At 43.5% G+C, this 9,711-nt stretch overlaps 1 protein-coding gene across 1 annotated transcript; it reads right to left on the reverse strand.

The window, feature by feature from the left end:
- Nucleotides 1–1,401: 1,401 nt before the first annotated feature.
- MRPL52 (mitochondrial ribosomal protein L52) lies at nt 1,402–7,055 on the reverse strand. The gene is made up of 5 exons (XM_043981102.1): nt 6,851–7,055; nt 6,654–6,711; nt 6,366–6,433; nt 2,651–2,715; nt 1,402–1,568 (listed from the first exon to the last, which is right to left on the reverse strand). The coding sequence occupies exons 1-5, from the start codon at nt 7,044–7,046 to the stop codon at nt 1,428–1,430; spliced, it is 528 nt and encodes a 175-aa protein (XP_043837037.1). The 5' UTR covers nt 7,047–7,055; the 3' UTR covers nt 1,402–1,427.
- Nucleotides 7,056–9,711: the final 2,656 nt, after the last annotated feature.

Consider the following 9,711-nt stretch of genomic DNA (forward strand, 5'->3'; position numbering starts at 1 on the left):
CAGATTTGGGAGGGGGTCCAGCTGACATAAAGAATGGGAAGGAAGGAGGGGAACCCGATAAGAAGCTGATCTGGAGAGGCAGCACAAAAACAAGCAGGAAAAGAGTGGGAGACAAAATTGACAATCAGCGAAATCTAAGAGCCAAGAATTGCATTTGGTCAGCGGGAGAGGAAGGAGGAAGGGAGGGGAGCAGAGAGGGAGGAATCAAGGGAAGAAAGGAGCGTAAGCAGTTAGCTGGCCAGGTAGGGGATTCCTAGGGAGGGAAGGAAGAATCCAGTTCACAGGAGGGGACCAAAACCAGTTCTTCTGCTGTTAATAGCTGGGATGGGGGGGGGGGGGGGAGAGTTGGAGAATGGGAAATATGAGAGAATCTTGATCAGATGGTATACTGGTCCTACTCATTCTGGGCTGGGTTTCTCTACCAGGATCCTGAAATGAATCGAACAGGCAACACTTCTTCCTAATATTATTAGGAACATTATATTATAGCCATTTTAAGACTTATTATTTGTACATTGTTAGAATTTATCAGCTATCTTCCTTAGGCAAGATGTAACCACCAGTCAGGGAGTAAGCTCCTCATGACCTTCCTTGTATTCATTCACTCACAGGTACCCATCCCTTTTTCCTCAAGGTTTCACCTACTGAACTTTTGGCATGTTTCCCAGGAGCCAGAAATGGAGGTATCTTGGCTCCTAATTTTGACCTCACCACAGGATATCCTCCAAGGTTAATAGAACCCTAAACAGGTTGGACTAGAGGCTTATGGGCAAGATATGAATCTCAGAGCTTATTAATTGCATTTACTACTAAATGCTTAATTGGTGGCATATGTTAGTTATCTTGATTCTATAAGGCTTGGGTTCCTAGTCAAATCCAGGGCAGCCCCCAGTTCTACTTTGTGTTCACATGGCATGGTACCTTCAAAAATACAGGATACAGGCCAGTTCTATATCCTGAGATGGGAAGATATTGACTTCTCTTTTGTTCAGTTAAGTTGGAAAGGAACCAGGGATAATAGGATCATAGATCTAGTGCTGGGAAAGACTTTAGAGGTAATCTAGCTCCACCCTCTCATTTTACAGATGAAGAATTTGAGACCCATAGAGGTTAAATGATTTGCCCAAGGTCCCATGGACAGTCAGCTGCAGAGCAAGGAGCTGAACTTAGGTCCATCACTCCATCAAGTTCTCCATCACTCTCTCCAATGCACTGTGTTGCTTCCCAGGGACAAGGGCACTAATTACCCTTCTAAACAAGTGACCCCACAGTTTTCCCCTCTGCGATGGTGTTTATGTTCTTTTTCCTGGGGGGGGGGGGTGTTCCCTGGAGTTGTGAAAGGCTCCCTTTGCTGAAGCTGGTGAAGAGAACATTGAAAAAGACAGGAAGGAAAGCTGGGGCTGGAGGAGGGGCTTTGCTTTATTGATTCATGGGTCCTTCATTGAAGCCCCTTTGGGCTTGAGCAAATTTTGCAGTTTCTTTTCCTCCTCCTGCCTTTTTTCCTGCTGCTTTTGCTCCCACGTCTTCAATCCTGCATCCATTTCCTGGGATAGCAGCACGACTCTTCTCTGAAAGAGAACCAATGAGAACAGGTTAAGAGGATTTGGAGATGGAAAAGGGCCTCAGACTTCATTTCATCTAACTTTTTTATTTTATAGATGAGGAAACTGATACCTAGAAAGGGTAAATCTAGTGCTCACCTGGGGACTCCAGTCCTGCCACCCATCTTTCTACTGTCAGATCAAAGTCAAATGCTTCTGACTGGAAAGGAGGTCTGGGCCTGGGTCTTCAAGTCCCACAAATTGGAAGAATGGTGGCGCCATCCATTTTTAGAATGTCTAAATGCTGATTTATTTTGTTTATACTGAACTTATCCATAACGAGAGGAGTTGTGAGGATGAAGTGGAAAGGGAGTGATTAGGAGAGTATTATTTTTAAAGAGCAGCAATAAAACAAACAGTAAGAAAATGTAGGTTTACATGAGGTGGGTAAAGCATTGTAGTCCATCAACAGAAAATTTGAATTTAGATGGGGCAAAGGGGAAGGGGTATGCAGGAGCCAGCTCATACCAGCTGGAGAAAGCTGTCAAAATGTGATCGTTTACACCCAGGAAATTGTCAAATGCTACAAATCAAGGTTTAATTTGTTTTATGGATTATTTAGACTTAAGGATAGAGGAAATGTTAATAATGCAGATTAGGGGCAGAGCACCGGCCCTGGAGTCAGAAGTACCTGAGTTCAAATCCGGCCTCAGACACTTAACACTTACTAGCTGTGTGACCCTGGGAAAGTCACTTAACCCCAATTGCCCAGCCAAAAAAAAAAGAAAAAAAAAAAGTGGAACTAGAGATCAGCATTTCAGACTTACAGAGAGGTCATTAATATGAATAAGGTCACCACGGGAAAATGAAGAGAGTTATAGCTAGAGCTTTGTGAGATACCAGCTTTTTTGGAGGAGGGAGAAGAGATCAGGGAGGTGGGGGATGAACCAGGAGAGAGCAGTGTCATGGAAGCCAAGAGAGGATATTAAAGAAGTGGTCTCCTTCACATACAAGTGATTAAAACCTTTAAGTCAGGGGAACTCAGAGATAATGCAAGTGCAGGCATCCATTGTCCTCCTAGTGCCCCTAATAGAGCTCTAGTGACTTACCGCAAACTTTTCCCTCTGTGCTTTCCGTTGGAGCTGCCCTTTCATTGGGGGAGCACATCTACCATCTATAAACAGAGATAAGAAAAAGGTATGTCTTATTATTTTGTGTGGGGCAATGAGGGTTAAGTGACTTGCCCAGGGTCACACAGCTAGTAAGTGTCAAGTGTCTGAGGTCACATTTGAATCCAGGTCCAGTGTTTTATCCACTGCGCCACCTAGCTGCCCCCCAAAGGCATGTCTTATTAAAGGCAGTCAGCAACATTAAAGACAAAATACCGTATTTGTCTATTTCAGGAAGAGCTCCACTCATACCTGGATTATTAGAATAACCTGTTATTGCTGCCTTTAGGTTCTTCCTTTCTAATCCATCCAGTACACCAATGTCAGTTTTTTCTTTTATGTTTTGTTGCCTTGAAGGCATGGCCTCCATTAATAGTAACACCACCAAAAAATAAAATAGGGGCAGCTAGGTGGAGCAGTGGATAGAGCACCGGCCCTGGATTCAGGGTGATCTGAGTTCAAATGCAGCCTCAGACACTTGACACTCACTAGCTGTGTGACCACGGGCAAGTCACTTAACCCTCATTGCCCAGCCAAAAAAAAAAAAAAAGGTAAAAATCACCAACACTTTACACAGCATCCTCCAGTTTTCAAAGCACTTCTATGTATATTACTCAATTCAACATATATTTATTACTTGCCTACTACATGCAAAACACAGTAGTGGGCTGATGAGACAAATTTAAATAAGTGACTCCTTGTCCTCCTAGGGTTTCTATCTAGTCCAATAAAGAAGTGCTTCAGAATATTGTAAAACAAAGCCCTATGTAAGGTTCAAAGAAGGTGGTGGTCATCAAAAACAATTAGGGAAGTTTTCAAGGAAGTTTTTATATTGAGCTTCAACATTTGTGTAGGAACTCAAGAGGCAGAGGGAAGGATATTTCATGCTTAAAGAACCTCATGAGCAAAGGCATGTTGACAGTTATAGTTAAGTAAATGATCTGTTCAGGAAACACAGTGGTCCAGTTTAGGAGTGATAGAGTAAATATTTGTAAGGGAAAATCATATCCAATAAGGCTGGAAAGGTGGGGTGGTTAAGATTTTGCTAGATTTTATATGGCCTCGAATGCCATGCAAAGAAATCTGAATTTTTTTCTGAAGGCACTAGGGAGCCCCTGAAGATTTTTGAGCAGAATAAGACAATTAAATCAATACATAAGCAAGTCGATGGGAGTAAGGAGGGTTGAACTGCTGGGAAGATCAGTGCAAAAGCTATTTTAGTAGTCCAGGCAAGTGATAATGATAGTTTACACTAGGTTGGTAGCCAGTGTACCCAGGTGCTTGGTGAGAAACAGGTTCAACAGATACTGCAGAGTTGTGACAAAGAAATGGCATCCATTATCTCCTTTGGTCCTAATAGCATCTCTTTCAAATAGGGCAAATAGTAGCTTTATTTTACAGATTGTGAAACTAATGCTCAGAGAAGTTGGGTGATTTGATTTCCTCTACTTTTCCAGTCTTCTTACATCTTATCCCTTTATCCCCCTAAGTATTTTCCCATCTAGTGATAATGGTCTTCATAATAGTTCATGAACAAAACCCTACATCTCTTAGCAAGTATTTTCTCTGGCTACCACCCATGTCTGAATGTTCTCACTCATCTCTGCCACCTGGCTTTCTTCAAGTCCCAGGTTAAAATCTCACTTCCTACAGGAAGCCTTTCACAATCCACTTCTAGTGCCTCCCCTGGTAAATATCTTCTATTTATCCTGCATATAGCATTTTGTACATATTTGTTTGCCTACTGTCTCCCACATTAGTCTGTGAACTCCTTGAGGGCAGGGACTTTTTGTAACCCCAGTGCTTAGCAAAGTGCCTGGCATATAGTAAGTATTTAATAAATGCTTACTGGCTAACTGATTTGTTTAGTCACAAGCTTTTTCCATTATGCCATGCTGCCCCTTTGTATCTCTCAGAGTGGCATCCTAGCATTCAATTCGACAAATATTTGTTGAACGCTTACTATAGCCAGGGTCTGGGGCTAGACTCTCGGGATGAGAAAATATGAAAATAAAACCCACAATGGTCTCTATTCTTAAAATCCATTAGAGGACAGAGCTATATGTAAATAAGAAAGCATATTACAAGGTAGAGTGTGATAAGAGCAAAGTAGAGAGCCAGACCAAATGCTTTATGAAAATCAAGGGAGAGAAAGTTAACTTTCAACTGGGCAGTATCAGGAAGATTTTCATACAAGAGGTGGCTGCCACTCAAGCAGAGCAAAGACTTTGTCTTGTTTTTTTCTGGAAGAAACTCTGGTGTAGTGGAAAGTGCAGGGAGCCTTCTTTAGACTTCAATTTATTTATCTACAAAACAACAGGATTGGGCTAGATGGACTCTTATTATTCAGTTCTAAATCCTATGATTATCTCTGAATTCCCAGTATCTAGAGCAAAGCACTAGTAAAGTTGATAAACATTTGTTGAAGCAAAAGACATAGATGGGCACTTTGACTGCTGGTCTAGTGTGTTGAGGAAATGACTGTTTTCAATGTTTTATTTTTTAAAACTAGTCTTTTTATCTCCAACTGGGAGGGAGCAGGGTAGACAGAGTTGGCCTCTGAACCAAGAAGCCCTGGATTCTGACACATGCTGGCTGTGTGAACCTGGGTCAAGTCACTCAACCACTCAACAAGCCAGACAACTCTTTGAATGTAAGATGCTGACCTGCTTTGGCAGAGGCAGTTTTCTCATATAGGAGTTCCCTGTATCAGTGAAATCACAGGTCTGGCTTCTAAATCTATCTCCAGGGCCCAGAACAGCTCCTTTCACAGAAGAGATCTTTAATAAATGCTTATAGAGAGAGGCAACTAGGTGGTGCACTGAATAGAATGTTGGACCTAGAGTAAGGAAGACCTAAGTTCAAATCAACTGTACAACTTGCTAGCTGTAAGACTGTGGGAATGTCGATTAACCTGTTTCCTCAATTGAGATAGGGATCAAAAAAAAATTGGGGTGGGGGTGGTGGGGAGACACAGGGCAATGACGGTTAAGTGACTTGCCCAGGGTCATACAACTAGTAAGTGCCAAGTGCCTGAGGTCAATTTGAACTCGGGTCTCCTCCTGAATCTAGGGCCAGTGCTTTATCCACTGCGCCACCTAGCTGCCCCTTCAGGATTGTTTTGAGGATCAAATAACCCTGGTAAATCACTAGCAAACCATAAGGTTTGCAATTCTTACTCACCTGGCCCCAGTCCCAAATGCTCATAAACTATGTGACCCTGGGCAAGTTATTTAATCTGTCTCTTTCCTCAACTGTAAAATGCAGTTAATGGCTACTCTTGTTCTGTCCTGTTCCACTCTTCTGACCCCATGTGGGGTTTTCTTGGCAAGTGGCTTGTCATTTCCTTCTCTAGTTCATTTTACAGATGAGTAAACAGAGGCAAAAGGATTAAATGAATTGGCCAGGATTACAGAGTTTGTCTCAGGCTGGATTTGTACTTAGGTCCTCCTGACTCCTGGCCTGGTGGGTCTATCCACTGTGCCACCTAGCAGCACCTACCTCACAAGGTTTGGGTGGCTCAATGAGTTAATAAAAGTAAAGGGCTTTGCAAAACTTATGGGTTGTATAAAAAGGACCGGACTATTATTGGACTGGCCCTTCTTTCCCTTCATCTCAGGCATATGTCTCAAGGTCGCTGGATGGAAGGGCTCACCTGCATAGGACCAGTCGGGCAGCTCCGTTAGAGGCCCATAGCCAGAGGGGCTGGCGGCCAAGCCCTGCCTGGGGAGGGGGAGAGAAAGGCCGGAGAGGTCAGGGAAGTCCCGCCCCCACACCTGGGCTCTTTCCAGCCTCGCCCTCCAGCCATCCCTCTCCTCGGTTCCCCGCCCCTCCCCCCCCCGTGCCCTTCACCCCGTACCCCGCCTCAGGAGGACCCCTCCCGGCGCTCCTTGGTCCGCCCCCACCCGCCCAGGAGTCCTCCACCCCAGCCCCAGCCCCTCACTGGGTACGCCACGCGCCGCCAGCCCGGCTCGCAACGCTCAAATGTAGCCGCCGCACACCTGGGGAGAGGGAGAGGAACACCGTTAGTGTCCCCAGAGCCGGGGGGCTCCGATCAGGCCGCACCCTAGCTGGCCCCGGCTCCAGGGACGCCCCCAGCCCGGCCCCTCAGCCCCGTCCGGCTCCCCAGCTCCCACCTACCCAACCACGTAACAGCCAGCCCAGCCATGCCAAGGGAAGGGTTGAGGAAAACGGAAGGGGCGGGGTACGGGAAAGGGCAGGAGCGGAAGTGCTCTAGTACTGTCCGCGAGGAGACGTCTGGGTGCCGCCATCTTGCGTGTGCAAACGGAAGACGCTGCCATCTTCCTTCTTTGTACGGACTGAAAGCCGTTGCCATCTTGATCAGACGAATCTACCACAGGCATTTTTAGTTGTTGCAGCAAGGGGTCCTTCTGCGCCTGCGCTGTCGTTGACACTACCTGCCTCAATTCAAGACAATTTATTAAGCAACCTACTATGTGCTAGGCACAGGCCATGGGGATACAGTGACAAAAATGAAACAGTCCTCTTTCGTCTAGGAGGTTATATTCGTGTGGGGTGGAGAGAGTAACATGTAGCATGTACAGAGAAAAGCAAATAAAATATTAGCATATTAGCAGTCAGCAAACTGGTGTTTATTAAGCACTTCCTTCTTTTTCCTCCTCCTTCCTCCCTTTTTCCCCCTCCTTCCTCCAGAAAGAGATCCCAAAAGGAAAACTCCTAGGAATATTATAGCCAAATTCCAGAGCTCTCAGGTCAAGGAGAAAATATTGCAAGCTGCCAAAAAGAAAGAATTCAAGTACTGTGGAGCCCCAGTCAGGATAGCACAAGATCTAGCAGCTTCTTCGTTAAAGGACTGGAGGGCATGGAATATGATATTCCAAAGGGCAAAGGAAATGGGATTACAACCAAGAATCACCTACCCAGCAAAACTCAGCATTATCTTTTTTTTTTTTTTTTTTTTGCTGGGCAATGAGGGTTAAGTGACTTGCCCAGGGTCACACAGCTAGTAAGTGTCAAGTGTCTGAGTCCGGATTTGAACTCAGGTACTCCTGAATCCAGGGCCAGTGCTTTATCCACTGCGCCACCTAGCTGCCCCCTTCAGCATTATCTATCAGCGGAAAAAATGGGACTTTAATGAGAAAGAAGACTTTCAGATATTTGTGATGAAAAGACTTGAACTGAATGGCAAATTTGACTTTCAAATACAAGACCCTAGAGAACCATAAAAAAATTGGAGCTAGGGGACATACCTGGGGTCGTACAATGGGCAACTGTCTTGTGTCTGAGACCGGGTTTTGGCTGGGATCCCCCTGGGTCCAGGGGTGATGATTTGTCCAGTGTGTCACTTAGCTAGATGATAACATCTTTAGGGTTAAATTGAGGGGTGAAGGGAATTCACTGGGGGAGGGGGAAGGGCAGAAGTGAAATCCTACATGAAAGTAACAGGAAAAGGCTTATGGAGTGGGGGAAGAGATGGGAGAGGAGCAGGGCAGTAAATGAATTTTACACGTGTCTGAAAAGGCTCAAAGATCCTAAACTCATCAGAGCAGCCTCTAGGAGGAACTAACAGACACACCCAACTGGGTGGACTAATCTATTTAATCTGGGCAGTAAATGAGCCTAACACTCATCAAAATTGGCTCAAAGACCTCAATCTCATTAGAATTGGCTCAAGGAGGGAATAATGTACACAATCAGTTGGGTGGAGTAATCTCTCTAACTATGAAGGAAAACAGGGAAGGGGATAAAGAGAGAGGGGCAAAAGAAGGAAGGGCAGAGTGGGAGAGGGGACAGACAGAAGCAAATCCCTTTTGAAGAGTGATGGGATGAAAGAAGATGGATAATAGAATAAATATCATGGGGAAGGGAATAGGATGCAAGGGAAACAGTTAACAATAGTAATCATGAAAAAGAGAAAAGGGGGAAAAATTGTACAAAAAATATTTATAGCAACTCTTGGTAGAGGCTAAGAATTGAGAACCAAGGGAATGTCCATCAATTGAGGAATGATGGAAAAAGCTGTGTTACATGATTATAGTGGAATGGTCTTGTGCTACAGGAAATGACAAACAGGATGATCCCCGAAAAACCTTGAAAGACTAATGAACATCGATGTATAGTGAAGTGAGCAGAGCTGAGGGGACATTGTGCAAAGTGACAGCAGTATTGTTCAATGAGCAATTGTGAATGACTTAACTACTCTCAGCAGTGCAATGATCCAAGACAATCCCAAGGAACTAATAAGGAAGCTTACTATGTACCCCCTTAGAAAGAACTGATAAAAAGAACACTTGTGGATTGTACATATATAATCTGGTTGCAATCTTGTGGAGGGGGGAGGAAAGGGAGGGAGGGAGGGAGAAAAATTTGGAACTCTAAATCTTATGAAAATGAATATTGAAAACTACCCTTTCATGTAAAGGGAAAATAAAATAAATGTTTGTTGCAAAAAGAAAAAAATTTGCATTTCTCTGATCAATAGTGATTTAGAGCATTTTTTCATATGACTATAAATAACTTTGATTTCTTTGTCTGAAAACTGCCTGTTTATATTCTTTGACCATTTATCAATTGGGAAATGACTTGTATTTTTTTTTAGATTTGATTCAGGTTTCTATATATTTGAGAAATGAGTCCTTTATCCAGTGATACTTGTAAAATTCCAGTCTTTTGCCTCCTTATAATTTTGGCTACATTGGTTTTGTTTGTCCAAAAGCTTTTTAATTATATATAATCAAAATTATCTATTTTATATTTTGTAATGTTCTTTATATCTTCTTTGGTCCTAAAATCTTCCCATGTCCATAAATCTGACAGATAAACTATTCTATTCTCTCTTTATTTGCTTATGGTATCAGCCTCTATGTGTAAATCATGTACCCATTTTGACCTTATTTTAGTATATGGTGCGAAATGTTGGTCTATTCCTAAGTTCTGTCATAATTTTTTTCCCATTTTCCCAGCAGTTTTTGTTAAATAATGAGTTTTTGTTCCAAAAGCTTGGATCTTTGGGTTTATCA

This window comes from Dromiciops gliroides, chromosome 2 (assembly GCF_019393635.1).
Source record: "Dromiciops gliroides isolate mDroGli1 chromosome 2, mDroGli1.pri, whole genome shotgun sequence".
Taxonomy (NCBI): Eukaryota; Metazoa; Chordata; class Mammalia; order Microbiotheria; family Microbiotheriidae; genus Dromiciops; species Dromiciops gliroides.

Bases quoted from the DNA above. Each gene is read 5' to 3' on its own strand.
- MRPL52 (XM_043981102.1), bottom strand. From the start codon at position 7,046: ATGGCAACGGCTTTCAGTCCGTACAAAGAAGGAAGATGGCAGCGTCTT. The intron at 6,434-6,653 runs GTGAGGGGCTGG...CCCCCTCCCCAG, and splicing joins GGCGGCGCGTGGCGTACCCA to GCAGGGCTTGGCCGCCAGCC. The intron at 1,569-2,650 runs GTAAGTCACTAG...GTTCTCTTTCAG, and splicing joins CACAGAGGGAAAAGTTTGCG to AGAAGAGTCGTGCTGCTATC.